Source organism: Chiloscyllium plagiosum, chromosome 36 (genome assembly GCF_004010195.1).
Source record: "Chiloscyllium plagiosum isolate BGI_BamShark_2017 chromosome 36, ASM401019v2, whole genome shotgun sequence".
NCBI classification, from domain to species: Eukaryota; Metazoa; Chordata; class Chondrichthyes; order Orectolobiformes; family Hemiscylliidae; genus Chiloscyllium; species Chiloscyllium plagiosum.
In genome coordinates this window covers 1,249,398-1,266,189 of record NC_057745.1, presented here as the reverse complement: position 1 = coordinate 1,266,189, position 16,792 = coordinate 1,249,398, and the positions used below count along the sequence as shown (strand labels likewise).

The 16,792-nt window shown below is 38.9% G+C and overlaps 1 protein-coding gene across 1 annotated transcript in view; it reads right to left on the bottom strand.

Moving 5' to 3' along the window:
- golm2 (golgi membrane protein 2) overlaps window positions 1-16,792 on the bottom strand; it is a 66,495-nt gene that overhangs the window by 47,531 nt on the left and 2,172 nt on the right. Inside the window, exon 3 of the mRNA XM_043677051.1 lies at window positions 2,527-2,581. Coding sequence (XP_043532986.1) covers window positions 2,527-2,581 — 55 coding nt within the window. The remainder of the gene's footprint in view (window positions 1-2,526; window positions 2,582-16,792) is intronic.

Below are 16,792 nucleotides of genomic sequence, written 5' to 3'. Positions count from 1 at the left end.
TATTAAATATAGTGGCTGGGGAAAAAGATAGGTGAGGGCAAGGGGAACTTTACAGTGGTTCAACACGGTGATGGAGGGTATCCCTTAGTTAACAATCAAAGCCATCTGAGAAACACTAGTTTGGAAGGTTGCATCATCACAACAGATGTGACATGGTGTTTGTACAGGAGAAAGGGTGTGACAAAGTTTAGTTGAGGTAGTTGTAGGAGCAGCTTGTATTGAGTATTAATTAATTTATCACCATGCCCACACTGTTCAGGACCCTCAGTATTTTGTAAGTTTCAATCAGATTCCACCCCCCCTCTCTTTCTAAACTTCATGGAGTACAGATCCAGAGTCCTCAACTGCTCTTCATATGACGAGCCACCCACCCCCAGGATCTTTCTTGTACACCTCCTCTAGATCTCCTTCAACTCCACCACATCTTTCCTTGGATTCGGGCCCAAAACTGTTCACAATATTCCAAATGCGGTCTGATAAGAGCCTTGTTCTGCTGAGGGTGTATATTGAATTGAATTTATTGTCAAATGTACAGAGGTACAGTGAAAAGCTTTGTCTTGTGAGCAATACAGTCAGATCACAGAGTTAAGTAGCATAGATAAGTAAATAATAGGTAAACAGCGGCAAAAACAAAAACACAGGTACAGGCGAATATTAAGAATGAGTCCATTCAGTATTCTAACAGTAGGGCAGAAACTGTTTCGAAATTGGCTGGTGCATGTGTTCAGGCTTCTGTACCTTCTCCCGGATGGTAGAGGTTGTAGAAAAACATTGCCAAGGTGGGATGGATCTTTGAGAATGCTGGCGGCCTTTTCTTGACAGCGGGCCTGGTAGATAGATTCTATAGATGGGAGGTTGGTCTTTGTGATTGTCCGGGCAGAGTTCACCACTCTCTGTAACAGTCTGATCTTGAATAGTACAGTTGCCATACCAGGTATTGATACATCCAGACAGAATGGTCTCGATGGCGCACCTATAAAAGTTGGTAAGGCTATTTGCCATCATGCCAAATTTCCTCAGCTGCCTGAGGAAGACGACTCTTTATAACCAGTGCATCCACATGAAGAGTCCAAGAAAGCTTGTTGTGGATGAACCACGCCCAGGAGCTTGACACTCTCCACTCGTTCCACCTGTGCTGTTAACGTGTAGGGGCGCATGAGGAACATCCCGCAGAAAGTCAATAATGAATTCTAGCCCTTTTGAAATTAAGGCCAATAGAACATTTGCCTCCCTAATCACCAACTGAACCTGTATGTTAACCTAAAGAGAATCCTGAACTGCAACTCCCAAGAACCTTTATGCTTCGGATTTCCAAAACCTATCCCAATTCAGAAAACATAGTCCACGCCTCTGTTCTTCCTGCCAAAGCTCATAAGCTCACACTTTCCTGCATTATATTCATTTGCCACTTTTTTGCCCACTTTCCTTTAATGTCTAAGCCATTCTGCAGCCTCGCAGCTTCCTCAATGCTACCTGCCCCTCCAACTACCTTTGTCTTCCGCAAACTTAGCAAGAATGCTCTTAGTTCCTTTGTCCAGATCGTTAGTGTATAACTTGACTAGTTATGGTCCCAACACTGACCTCTGTGGAACTGCATTCAAAATGGCCACCTCCACGACAATTAGGGAATGGCCAATAAATGACAGCCAGCAATATCAACATACCATTACATTTTTCTTGATCCCTTAAAGGCCAGAGTTCTTTTTAATGGTGTGAAAGGATGAATTGTATTGGAGTATAGTAGAGTTAGAAATTGCACATCATTGAGAAAAAAAAAATTTCAGCAAAGTGTGGACATTATTACAAAGGCTGGTATAAGTTCCAGAGGCAAGAGAGTCAACCCTGTTGTTGTAGGCTTGGAGTCACATATAGCTCAGACTGGGTTAGGACAGGTGGTTTCCTTCCCTAAAACATTCATTAATTTAGATTAGATTAGATTACTTACAGTGTGGAAACAGGCCCTTCGGCCCAACAAGTCCACACCGCCCCGCCGAAGCGCAACCCACCCATACCCCTACATTTACCCCTTACCTAACACTACGGGCAATTTAGTATGGCCAATTCATCTGACCTGCACATCTTTGGACTGTGGGAGGAAACCGGAGCACCCAGAGGAAACCCACGCAGACACAGGGAGAACGTGCAAACTCCCCACAGTCAGTTGCCTGAGGCGGGAATTGAACCCGGGTCTCTAGCACTGTGAGGCAGCAGTGCTAACCACTGTGCCACCGTGCCACCCACTAATAAAAAAAACGTACAATGCAATCTGGCAGCTTCACACAATTTCACTAATAATTTGAACGTAATTTCTAAAAATGATCAAGATTCTATGGTAGAAAAACACAGCTTTTGAATTACAAGACGCTTAACATTACCAGCACACCACCGTACTAGCACAAAGTGGGAATGTTGGCAGCATTGTATTTGTACTCTGAATACTAGGAATTATGAGTGGTAAACTACACTTGCAGCCAAAAGGTGAAGACAGCAACTGGCTAACAAAAAAATTAATCCTTCAATTCTTACCTTGCAACCGATGGATCACAGATAGCTGGTCTGTTATGTTATTTTGAAATTTAGCCTTAATGGGAAAAAGAAAAAAGAATTGTGACAATCTACTTTATGGCAGACAAATTTACATGTTTAAATAAATTAAGTATGCCATACCAAAGCTTGTGAATATTTTAGTCTAAATTATTTCAAAGTTAAAATTATTTCTATTGATAATTCTAACAGAACAAAGTTTTAGTCTTTTAAGGCTAACTATGTTAACCGAATCATCAAGTTTACTAAACATTGCACAGTACAAACTGGAAAATACTGTTTAATCCTCGGTCTTTCTCAAATCATAAATAGCATTATTACAGCCTCTTTGAAGAATAAATATCAGTGCATTGGAAAAGTCTGATTAACAACTTGAAGCACAGCTTAAGAATAACAAGTTAGAAAGGGTAACTAAAAGTAGTCAGAGGTGAGCATTAGAAGAATTTAAAGAAGTTGAAAGTCGAGAGATTTTGGACAGGAATTCCAGAGTTAACATAATTGATAGCATGACTTCCAATGAATAGTATTTAAGACAGGAGTGGTACAAGAGGTAGTTATGAAAGAATAGTGTTTTTCCAACGGTATGGATAACATGGTCAAGAAAGATTAGAGAAAGGGAGTAATAAGACTATGAACAACGCATGGTATGAAGAGTCAATGAAAGCTGATCTTATTTGCTGTGTTATAACTTGCCTCAATATATCTGAGCTCAATAGAATTAGAACTTCCTGATTGACATCAATAGTTGCTGGAGAACAAACAAATTCACTCTCCAGAATCCTCAAGAGTCAAATTACCAATTAACTACTCTGGAAAGAAAAGATGGCAGACTCAAAAAAATTAACTATTTCTCTTTCCACAGATGCAGTCAGACCTGATGAGTTTCTCCAGCATTGTGCTGGTACCAACTTACTGCACTGGTTCACACGAAGAATGGCTATTTGGCCAAGAAACTGGAAAACTGATAAGGCTCATCAAGCGACAATTGTGTCAAGAGCTAAAAGATTTAGAATGGGTTAAAAGATTTTTTTTTAAATAAGATCCATATCCTGTTCCTGTTTCTTTTGCCTTTGTTTTACTTCATAGAAGAAATGAGAAACTTACCCTTTTTTCTGGCACAATGAGCATCTTGTCTAATGTAGCTACTTGATAGTTTCATGCGTACTAGAGGAAAGTTGCACCCACTGTATTCTGTTATATTGACTATAGCATTGAAATAGCTCAAACATATGTATGATTAAAAGTTATTACTCCCGAGAGGAAGATTATTACAATCCTTAATATATATGTTTAATAGATTGTTGCAAGGCTTAATCTGAATTTTGAATGACAGAAACTGGTAATTTAAAATGAATGGTCTTTTTTCATTAAAACCATTAATATGAATCACTGCATGCCATACGTTTCATTTTAAATTAATCCAAGATATAGTCAAAAATGGTTTTAAAAGTGTACATTTCATGGCCAATTTATGTTTAGAATAATTTCCCCACCCCCATGGGGATTTGCTTCCCAACATCCTTGACATGCAATAGGTAGCAATTATCTAACATCAGCATCATTGGCGGGAAAACCTCGACTGTATCATTGTCATTTTTAGTTTTTTCATTCCAGAAATCTGTTTGCTGAGAAAAAGCTGTTTTTCAGGGCTACACAGTGGGTTCTAAATTAATAGTTTCACAATCCAACACAAGCAAATTCTGGATTTTATAATGGCACCCAATTTTGTTAAAGTTAATCAAAAGCGTCCCCATTTTTTAAAAAGTTATATTTTCCTGCTGTCTACTACAAGCATGGAAGCATAATGTCACGTTACACTTAGTTTAGTTGCAGTGCATAGGACAAATAATTGTTATTTTAAGGTCCATGCACATTGCTAGAAAAAAAATTCAAACAATTTGATCAAAACTATTCAATTCAATTTGATCAAAACTAACCTTTAAATGACCAAGTATTTACTTAGCAACAAATGCACTTTTTTAAAACTCAAAATATCCACAATACTTCTACAGTCATGTTTGCAGCTCAAGGTTCTAAACAACAGCAGATTCCTGACTGCAGTTTCTTCACCAAAATGAATGCCTTTTTTTCCATAACAACAACTATCCACATTCCTACATCAGCTAATCCATTGTTGCAGTCCTCACATTTTCCTTTGTCTTTACAAATTCAACTACCTCAAAGTACCTCAGTAGACATCGCATTCTCCACCATCCAAACTTGATACATATTAATGGTGTTAATGAAAAAAGACCATTCATTTTAAATTACCGGTTTCTGTCATTTCTATGTTGGCTCAATGCAGCTCTGACACCTCAAATGAAAAAACCCATTTTCATATTTAGCCAAGCTCTTCCAGTACAGCAACAACCGACAATGTGGAAAATTGCTCTGTCCTGTAAACAAAGGACAAATCCAACCCATCCAGTTACCACTCCATTAGTCTTCTCTCAATCATCAGTAAAATGGCAGAACGTGTCACCAACAGTGCTGTTAAGTAGCACCTGTCCAGCGACACCCAGTTTGAGTTCCACCAGGGTGACCCAGTTTCTGACGTCATCACAGCCTTGGTTCAAACATGGACAGAAAAAGCTGAATTCCTGAGGAGAGTGTGACAGACTCAGTGTGGTATCAAGGAGCACTAGCAAAACTGAAATCAAAGGGTATTGGGACCAACTCTCCACTGGTTGAAGTCATACCTGGCACAGAGGATGATGATTGTGGTTACTGGAGGTCAGCCATCTCAACTCCACATCACCACTGCAGGGGCTCCTCAGGGTAGTGTCCTCAGTTTATCCAGCTTCAGCTGTTTCAGTAACTGTTTCCTTCCATAAAAGGTCAGAAGTAGGGATAGTTGCCAATAAGTGCACAAAATGTAGCACTACCACCACATCTTAGATACTGAAGCAGACCATTTTAAAATGCAACTAGGCCTGGACAATAAAAAGGCTTGAGCTGATGAGTGGCAAATAACATTTGTGCCACACAAATGCCTGGCAATGACCAGTCCAATAAGAGATAATCTAACCACTCCCCATTGACATTGAGTGGTGTTACATCACTGAACATCTCCCACTAACAACATTCTGGGTGTTCCCTTTGACAAGAAACTCAACTGAACTCACCACGTAAACAGAAGCTAGGAATACTGCAACAAGTAACCCCTGGATTCCCCACCATCTACAAGACCAGTCAGGAGTGTAATGGAATACTCCTCACTTGCCTGGATGGGTGCAGTTCCAACATCACATAAGAAGCTTGACACCATCCAGAACGAAGCAGCCTATTTGACTGACACCATATCCACTTCTTCCTCCACCGCTCAGTTAGTGTACATTATCTACAAGATACATGGAAACACCATCACTTGCAAGTTCCCCTCCGAGCCACTCACCATCCTGACTTAGAAATACCTCTGTTCCTTCACTGTTGCTGGGACAAAATTCAACAATTCCCTCCCTAACAGCATTGTGGATCAAACCACAGCAAGTGGACTGCTGTCCCAGAAGACAACTTACCACCACCTTTAAGGGCAACTAGGGATGGGCAATAAATGCTGGTCAGCCAGGAACACTGATGAATGAATAAAAAAAATTAAACACTTCCATTGCTGCACCACTCTTCGCAATGTACTCTAACACATACGTGCTTCCACACATTAAGGAGAAAATAATAGAAAGAAGAGTGCTTGACTGCAGTATACAAAGTTAAAAATCACACAACACCAGGTTATAGTCCAACAGGTTTAATTGGAAGCACACTAGCTTTCGGAGCGACGCTCCTTCATCAGGTGATTGTCAGGCGTCGCTCCGAAAGCTAGTGTGCTTCCAATTAAACCTGTTGGACTATAACCTGGTGTTGTGTGATTTTTTAACTTTGTACACCCCAGTCCAACACCAGCATCGCCAAATCATGACTGGAGTATAAATACTATCATAGATATTTGGCCAAAAAAAAACTTACCTACTTAAAGTTCAATATAATTCTACTCTAATTAAAAGAGGAGCACTCTAATAAATATGATCTAATGTAGCTTACGACTCCAAATTTATTATTCCCTACTGATATAATCAACATTCACAATCATTCCAATTATTTTAAAATTTCAAAAGCGTACATTGCATTTAACTGTATTGATTGTTTCAAAATCATGATTGTTAATGAGGTATTCAAACTTTATTTTAGTTACTTGCCAATTAGCAGAGACCTTCACATAAAAAAAAAAACTAGCTTGAGTGAGAAATGTAATAATAAAAATTTAATCACCTGACAGAACAATTCAGTACGTACAATACAGTTTTAGTTAACCGAATACGATTCAGACTACCCTTCTCAAAATTGGATTCTTCCTGGCTTATGTTATTGGTTTTAAATGCTCTCATTGTTGTTACAAATGTGCTATCACTATTCAAATAGAATCAAATGCCATTTTACAAGGAGAAATGCACAGAGAACTAAATATCCTAAGGGTTTGATACAATGAACATTTAGTTAAGTACAAGGCCAAATGTGTAAATTATTTTACACAGGAGATTTACCAGGATGTTGCCTAGTATGAAGGAAAGGTCTTATGAGGAGAGGCTGTTTTTATTAGAGAGAAAAAGATTGAAAGGTATACTAAGACATGAGATAATCAGAGGATTAGATATGGTGGACAGTGAGAGCATTTTTCCTCAGATGATGTTGGCTAGCATATGGGGAAGTAGCTTTAAATTGAGGGATGATTGATATAGGACAGATGTCAGAGGTAGTTTCTTTACTCAGTAGTAAGGATGTGGAACCCCCTGCCTGCAACAGTAGTAGACTCACCAACTTTAAGAGCATTTAAATGGTCATTGGATAGACACATGGATGAAAATGGAATAGTGTAGGTTAAATGGGCTTCAGATTGGTTCCACAGGTCGGAGCAACATCGAGGGCCGAAGGGCCTGTACTGTACTTTGTAAAGTTCATGCTCTTTGTCTATTTGAACTGCAAAATAAACCAACACTGCAGTAGAAATTAGATTCAGTACTCTCAGGCATGAGCCACATCTGAAAAGAACATCAAGCTAAGCAAGTTTAGGAGGAGGTTTTCACACTAGCCTAAGGTAGTATGAAGGACTTGATTTCTCAACCTGCCCCCTCACCTGCAATGTGACGACCCTCAGGTTAAACCACCACCAGTCATCTCTCTCAATGAGAAAGCAGGCTTATGGTCTGGTAAGACTATGGTGACTTTACCTTTATAAAGGATTAAGTACTTTTTTATTCATTCATGGGATGAAGGCATTACTGGTAGCCAGCATTTATTGCCCAGAGGGTAGTTAAGAGTCATTGCTGGAGCCAGACCAAGTAAAGATGGCAGTTTCCTTCCCTAATGGAAGTTAGCGAACAAGAGGAGTTTTTCTAACAATCGACAATGGTCATTATTAGATTCTTTTTTCCAGATTTTTAGTGAATTCAAAATCAACCATCTGCTGTGGCAAGATTCAAACCAGGATCCCGAAAACATCACCTGGGTCTCTGGATTAACAGTCCAGAGGTAATATCACATGACCATCACCTCCCCTTCTACTGTGCTAAACCTCTATTTTTTGCAGTTACACAACAGACTGAAGAAAACCATACACTGCATAATTATTGGTATATATAAAAACAAATTTGATGATTTAGATTTCACTCACACCAACAATTGTGAATAAGAAACCAAATAAGAATCAACAACTTTGGCGATATATTTGAATGCTCAAGCAAATTCATACGTGCCAGGATGTTTAACCCTTGAATGTTTTCCCCAGATATTAGATTCAGAATGGGAGAAAACAGTAATCCTATGAGTCTCCTCTCCAGAGTTCGCATCCTTAACTTTTGTCCTCATATTGAGACTGTCCAATCTACTGCTTCTCAGGTGGAGAATAGCATGTCACTCACATTAATGTTCCTCCATTGTTTGGAAGATTTTTGCTGAGATTGGTAACACTCATTCTGAAGGACCTAGATTGTGAATTGGGATCTGTACTCAAGTTTTCGAATGAAACTTCAATCTGGCACTGCTATTGAGCGGTCAGCTCTATGTTTTAAAAAAAAGGACAGAAAATGATGGAAACACTCAAGACAACTAGTATCTATGGAAGTAACATGTTTCTAGGGTACTCCATGAGCTTTAGGGACACTAGAAATGTTAACTCACTGTTGTCCCATGAATGCTAATTGACCTGTTTAATATTTCCAGTGTTATCTATTCCACTTAGATTTTCAGCGATAATTACTTTTTCTGCACTTTCTCCACAAATTAGATTACCATTATTTTCAGACCAAATACTTATGTCACTGCCTCGTCCAGTCTTATGATTTGCAAGTCAGCTACAAGAAACTGGTGTGCAGCGCCTCAGCAGGAGCTGGTTAAGAGAAACAACTTAGTTAATATAGTACTTGGCACATGCTACACACCATAACCTCATTCTACACTAGACAAATACAAATGAAATACTGTTTATCGACAGACATTACCATTGCTGAAAAACATCTTAGTGAAATTTTATTACCAGGCATCATGAAAATGGATTAAAAATTGGTGTTGCTACTAAATCCTCCAAGCTCAATTTATAGGTTACTGGCAGCTGGTTGAAACCTTTTCCCAGTTTTAAAAAAACCAACTTAATATACAGCATTAACTTCAGAACATAGAAAAATACAGCGCAGTACAGGCCCTTTGGCCCTCGATGTTGCGCCGATCCAAGCCCACCTAACCTACACTAGCCCACTATCCTCCATATGCCTATCCAATGCCCGTTTAAATGCCCATAAAGAGGGAGAGTCCACCACTGCTACTGGCAGGGCATTCCATGAACTCATGACTCGCTGAGTAAAGAATCTACCCCTAACATCTGTCCTATACTACCACCCCTTAATTTAAAGCTATGCCCCCTTGTAATAGCTGACTCCATACGTGGAAAGGGGTTCTCATGGTCAACCCTATCTAAACCCCTAATCATCTTGTACACCTCTATCAAGTCACCCCTACACCTTCTTTTCTCCAATGAAAACAGCCCCAAGTGCCTCAGCCTTTCCCAACCTGCTACCAATTAGCACAGAAAAACAATTACTGTAATGTATTACTACGTCAGGCAAGCTTACAACTATTTACATTTTAACATCCCCTTTGGATCACTTCTTCCCAGCCTTGCATTTGCTGTCTTTATTAGATAAAGAATTTATTTTTTCTTTAAGCAATGCTCTCGACAATGGTTTACTTTGATAATAACTTTTGTTGGGTGGAGTCAATGAATAATGTGGAGGATGAGCAGCAGTACAGGGTTGATTGTGGAGGGTAGGGAATTCAATTATCAAAAATGTGGAGCAGCATCCTCTAGTCACTGGATCCCTACTGGAGGTGGCACTGGGAGGTTCAAAGGATCCAGTGCAATTAAGGACACAGTTTTAAACCAGGTCAGTGGAATAGCAGTGTCTGCTACTCACTGCTGGTCAAACACACCCACACTTCACAAATGTAAAACAACATTTAGTGGGAAAGCTAATTATCTAGGCTGCACAAATTGATTAATTTCCAGCATAGAAAGACAAGAAAACACCAGTGACAGAATGCACATCAACTGTCCAGTTAGTCAAAAGTAAGATACAGAGCATTCTAAAGATTGATCTAAATTGTTGATGACAGTGTTTTTAAAAATCATCTTACATTTGATTAAATTTCTATCTTAATTTAGGATGTGCAGTTAAATGTAACTGTGAATATCCTACTTTAACATTAAAATCCATAGAACGGATTCAGTCTCATGCCCAAAAGAATTGCACATCACAAGTATAAACATGTCACAAGTATAAACATGTCACAAGTGGGGATTGTTATAAAGTAGAAGGCGGGTACTGTACCTTTGATAGTTCTGAACTGAGAGCTGACAAACACCTGTCATGTGACTAACGAGCAGTCTCAGTACTGGAGAATTGAAAATATGTAACCTTTGGCTGTGAAATAGATATGAGTTGGTTGCTGTTTTAACAGCAATTCAAATTTAACCAGTTTAAATTATGCCCCAGGTTACTAAAACCAACAGAGTTTGAATTTATTGTTTTTGCTAGCATCAAACCAATGAGATGATCCGAAGTTAGGGGTATTAAAAAAAGGTGTTTTAGAAGTCAGACAGAGCAACTGTCATCCTGAAACATCTTTGCAGTAAAAGAATGACGACGACCCAAGGAGATCTTCAGCCGAAAGACAGACACCGAGACGACAGTCACTGTATGGATTTGAAATCAAGTTGATGCAATTTTGTTGTTTTTTTTAAATTGGAAGAGTATACTGTAATAGAGCTGAAGGCAGATAATAAGCAGTTAAGAGAAACAGGGGCTTAGAGTTGTGAATAGTTGCTGCTTAATGTTCACTTTTAGAGTTAAGGTGTAAATTGATCTTATTTTCTTTAAATAGTGGAATTTGGGAGTTCTCGGTCACTCATACTTTAACAGTTTACGAGGAGAGGTGAGCTTTTCTGGGTGCTTGGTGTAATTAACAGAAGGATTCACTGCCATATTGGAACAGAATCTAATCAACAAGTTTACTTTTGAACACTGTAGCAATAAGCAACTGGAGTTGGAAAGTTATAATCTGCTGTTTTCTATTGACACTTCCATGCATTGTTTGGTTGTGGGGTTTTAAAGACAGTGAAATCGAAAACAATACAACTCAGCAAGCATTTTTAGGTAAACATTGTAAGTTTACAGAGTTTAAAAGGTAGCACAAGGTAAATAAGAATTTAAATGAGGAGTCTACCAAGCAGTCAAGTGATCAGATCCATCTGAAACCACCACAGATTGGAAGACAGGTTCAGATGAGGTTGGCATGTTGGTTTTCATTCACACCAAGTGATTATTGGAATTTAAGAGACCGGAAAGCAACAGCAAACAAATTTATCACAGCTACTAAGGGAGTCCCAATCAACATGCCAACTCTCATCTTAAACGTGCAGCAATAACATCAATTGCCGTATAGATCAATACTGTATTCAACCAAACTGGAAGCAAAACTTTTCTATGGTTTGGATAAAATTTTCAGTTACTGACAAAAATGTCAAATGTTACTGTACCTGGTTTATGGAATTGATAGTATATTCACTTGCCAGTGCAAAGAAAAGAATTACTGAATTCAGCTACAGTATAACCAGAATTAAATGATCTCGGTGACAAAGTATATTGAGATCATCTCAGAGGACATGGAAGGAGTGCAGTACCTTTTTGCTGAGATTATAATTTTCCAATAGGCTTGGATTGCAGCATTGATTCAAAAACCCACACATTAAAAATTGTCGACACTATATCCTATAGCAATTAGTGTAGTTTACAGGCTTTCATTTCAGCACTAATGAACCAGGAATCGCATGGAAGGCGATAATTTGACCTATTGCTCGGATACAGCTCTTTAGTACAGACATCTCAAATGCACACAGTTGCAGCGATTGAGGCTGGGAAGTTGACCAGTTAAGCAAGAGCTGAATTTCACTCTTCCTCCTACAACACCAAGGTATCAGTAGAAAACTGCAGATTGCTGGTTACATTGTTTTGCTCCCTTAATCTTGAGCCAGAGGCTAATTTACCAGCTCTAGTTGCTGATTTGATATTATGCAATTTCAATTCAATCAGGAAACAAACCTGGTATCACCCTTGTTTCCATGGTTCCATATAATGACTGACAGTGAGCTTCCAAACAGAGCATCAGGAGAACACATGCTCAATCTAATTGTTCATAGGACAGCTTTGACTGACAGAATGTTAATCAGACAAAACCTTTTTAATTATGTGAAATTATAATCTCAAAGACTACAAATAAAGTTGTGAACACACAGTGGCTGGATTTACACTGTGAAGTTACAAAACAAGGAGCCAGGATCCAATTCTAGGATTCCAAATCCACTTTCGGCTCTCTTAGCTTCCACCTGCATGGTTCAGTTGTGCAGGCTGGTATTGATTGCAAGCTCGCACCCTGAACTGCTGGCCAGCTCCATAATGGGTCTGGCATGTCTTAGATCCCTACAATTTTCATTAAACCAGGCCAGCTTTTGAAGGACTTCCGGTTCACAGCCCCAGAAAAGTCATATCCCTGTTCCCCAGTTATACCTCTTCAACCTCCCTAAAGCTGCTTCTTACCCTCCATGCTGAGCTGTGTGTCACTTCCATGCTTGTTTATCCACTATACACTCAAAACAGATAATATAAATCTTGTGGAAGCAATAGGAATTGTGAGAAGTGTTTTTAAAAATGTCATTCATAATTTGCTAAAATCTTAAAAATCTCAATTCACCACAATATTAGAAATGTAGTCATCATCCAGACCCTTTAAACTATCAACAACAGTAACTGCAAACACCCAAACTATGTAAATAACTATCATGTATTTTATAAAATGAAGCATATAAAGAGAATGGGCAATTAAGCAATGTTGTTCCTAAGAGTACAGCTGTTTCAACAGATTAATGGTTATCTGGGCTCCCAACCACACCTCTATGCATACTTCGTAGATCATATGGTGGGTAAATGGTCAAAGAACTGCTCTCACTGGTGTCATGCAGGATACAACGGGCCATGGGGGAATAGATTTAGAATGAGATGGTATAAGCTGGCGCTCATAGGGCCTCAGAAGTAAGAGGTGCTGAGCAGGTCAGGCCTGGAACATTGTTCTTTTCTTTCATCATTACAACTAGGCAGTAGATCAGGCCACAACAGCAGGACCTCTATGCAGCTACATTGGGAATTAGCATGCGTATTACCTGAGGCTGTCTCTAAACACTAGGTTCAGCACGACCTCTATTTCAGACTTTGATGGTATTCTCTCTCAAACCAGAGATAAGTTTCTAAGCTTCCTCACTCCCACAACCATCCTCCGAAATCAAAATTCAACCCTTGATCAAAACCCAGCTTTGATCCATCCTCTATTGTATTACAACCTTGCTCCTAACTCTGCCTGGTACTTTTTCTCAAGTTGCTAATACTAGTTCTCAACACTCAAGCAAATCACAATAAGGTTTTTTTCCCCCTGCAGAGAATCAACGTTTCTACCATTGTCTGATTGATGCTATACAAGGAGAGATCAGAGCTCATATATAAACATGGCTTCTGACTCTATATACAGGTAATGTGAAGAAGTGTTGTAATTTTAGAAGCAGTGTAAAAGGCTAGATTTTAAATTGATATTGAATATAAAACAAAACAAAAAAATCAGACCAGGTTAAGTGTTTATTTTCCATGATCTGCAATGTTATTGGCAGCTTACTGGCTAAGTCAAGCTATTGCCTAGGTTTGACTAAATACTACTTACACACAAACAGGCAGCAGCACTGTTCTCAAAAATCAAAAATTTAGTGATCAGTTCTATCAGGAAATCAAGAATAATAGTCAAAAGAAACTAGCTAAATAAATAGGTGACAAATGGAGTTTAATGTGAAAAAAGTGTGAAGTGATTCACTTTGGAAGGAGAAACAGGAATAAAGAGTACTGGGCTAATGGTAGGATTCTTGGTAGTGTAGATGAACAGAGAGATCTCAGTTTCCAAGTACATAGATCCCCTAACGTTGCTACCCAGGTTGACAGGGTTGTTAAGAAAGCATGCGGGTGTGTTAGCTTTTATTGGTAGAGTGACTGAATTTTGGAGCCACGAGGTCATGCTGCAGCTGTACAAAACTGGCCTCCTGCTTTCCCTTTGCATCACAGTCTATCAGAGTAGTCAGTATGGCTTTGTGCTGGGAGATCATGCCTCACAAATTTGTTAGAGTTCTTTGATGAAGTGACCAGGAAGATTGATGAGGGCAGGGCAGTAGACGCAGTCGATATGGATTTCAGTGAGGCCTCTGATAAGGGTCCACATGGTAGGTTGCTCTGGAAGGTTAGATTGCACAGGGGCAGCTGGCAAACTGGATACACAATGGACTTGATGGTAGGAAGCAGAGGGTAATAGTGGAAGGATGCTTGGACTGGAGGCCTGTGACAAGTGGAGTGCCTCATGGGGTCAATGCTGGGCCCATTGCTGTATGTTATCTACATCAATATCTTGGATGAAAGTGTACAAGGCATGATTAGTAAGTTTGCAGATAACACTAAATTGGAGATGTCATAGACAGTGAAGAAGGTTCTCAAATTGCAGCTGGGGAAGTGGGTCAAGAAATAGCAAATGGAGTTTAATACAGATAAGTGTGAGGTCTTGCATTTTGAAAAAAGTCAAATTAAAATAGGACTTTCATGTGAATGGTAGTTCCCCTAAGGAGTGTAGACCTTGAAGTTCAGGTGCACGGTTCTCTCAAAGTGGAGTCACAGTAGATAGGGTAGTGAAGGCAGCTTTTGGCACACTGGCCTTCATCAGTCAGGGCACTGAGTATAGAAGTTGGGAAGTCATGTTGCAATTGTACAGGACATTGGTGAGGCCATACTTGGAGTATTGCATTTAGTTTTGGTCACCTTGCTATGAAGGATGTTGTTATTAAAGAGTTCAGAAAAAATTTACAAGGATGTTGCCGGGACTCAACGATCTGAGATATAGGGAGAAGTTGGACAAGCTAGGAGATTTTTCTTTAGAGCATAGGACACTCAGATTGGGGAACCTTATAGAAGTGTGTAAGACCATGAGAGGCACGGATAGGGTGAATGCACTGTATTTTTCGCCAGGGATGGGAATCAGTTCAAGGTTAGAGGGGAAAGAATAAAAAGGGAACCTGAGGGGCAACTTTTTTTTTAAATAGAGGGTGGTATGCATTCGGAATACACTGCAGCTGAAGTGTGTGGGGGGTATATTAAAATTTAAAAAGGCATTCGGACAAATATATTGATAGAAAAAGTTTAGAAGGATATGGGCCACATGCAAGGAAATGGGGTTAGCATTAGTGGACATTTTGGTCTGCATGGACCAGTTTGGGTAAAAGGGCCCATCTCGGTGCTGTAGGACTCTGACTATATGAGTAAACCTTGTGTTCCAAAAAGGTCAAAATGGCTGTCTATCAAACCTGAAACATTCTCAATTCTCCGAAGTATCAAGTTTTCTTTTAGGTTGGCATATACTAGTCTGTTACTATTTTCTCCAGAAATGTAATATTACAAAGAAATAAACATTCCTCATTACAGATACATACTCCCACAAACACAGAACCACCTGATGAAGCAGCAATGTTTCGAAAGCTAGTGCCTCCAAATAAACCTTTTTGACTATAACCTGGTGTTGAGAGATTTTTAGCTTTGCCCACAATCATAATTCACAAAAAAGGGGATTTTATTCCCAAGAGATTACAAGAATGTGCTTCCTTCCACTCACTCAAGCAAGAATCATGCAGGCCATGAAGCTATATTTCAGATTTATTTATTGTTTCCTTGCTTAGATTAAACTAATTAGCTTGTTGCAAGTGGAACGATTAACAACTGAGGATACAACGTTCTATCTCATTCAGTGACATCCTTAAATCAATAGTTACTTCATATCTGGTTAGTTCTATCCTCAAATATTTGTTACAATGGATTTTTTTGGATACCACAAAAAAATCAAATTGACATTTTTGATATTAAATAATTTGAATTCCACAGGGGAAGATAACACTAAACTCAATTTACAATTGACAAGCACCAAATTTCTCTACATAGTTTACCAGATAAGAAGCTCATTAAATATACTTTTCCAATGGGCAGTTTACTTTAAATGACTTTTTAAAAGTTTGTTTCATAGCTTTTTTCAGCAAACATTGCCCTCGGGAGGAAATAGTTAATGGCTACTGAGCAGCTTCACCAAACAACAATTATTCACACATGGGTGTCAAAGTAAGTACTGGCAGGCTGTTGAACCTGGGAGCAAAATTCAAGACACTTTTTGTTCAAAGAATATTTGCTAGTGGCTGCATGACTACAAGCAAAAAAAAGGCAGCATAAAGGTTAAATTACAACTCTGAATTATGTATAGCAGTAATTTGATAGCTGGAAAGGAAATTTAGAGCTGAGGGAGTCGAATCAATTTATTTTCTCAAACTGCAAGCTTAAAAATTGCATTTTGAAGCAGTTTGAAACTAGTCAGTTTACATTTTAACTTGCTCTGAATTACCAAATGCGCATCATAAAATTCAAAAGTAATCTGCAATATTGGCCTATTATTAAAAAGAACCTCATTGTTTCCCAATCTTGAGAGACAGGCTACATTGAACTGTTTGCTGCACTGACTTTTTCATTTACTAATTATGATCCTTAGCAATTCAAAGTTTCATAGCAAGACATCACTTTATGTAAAGATG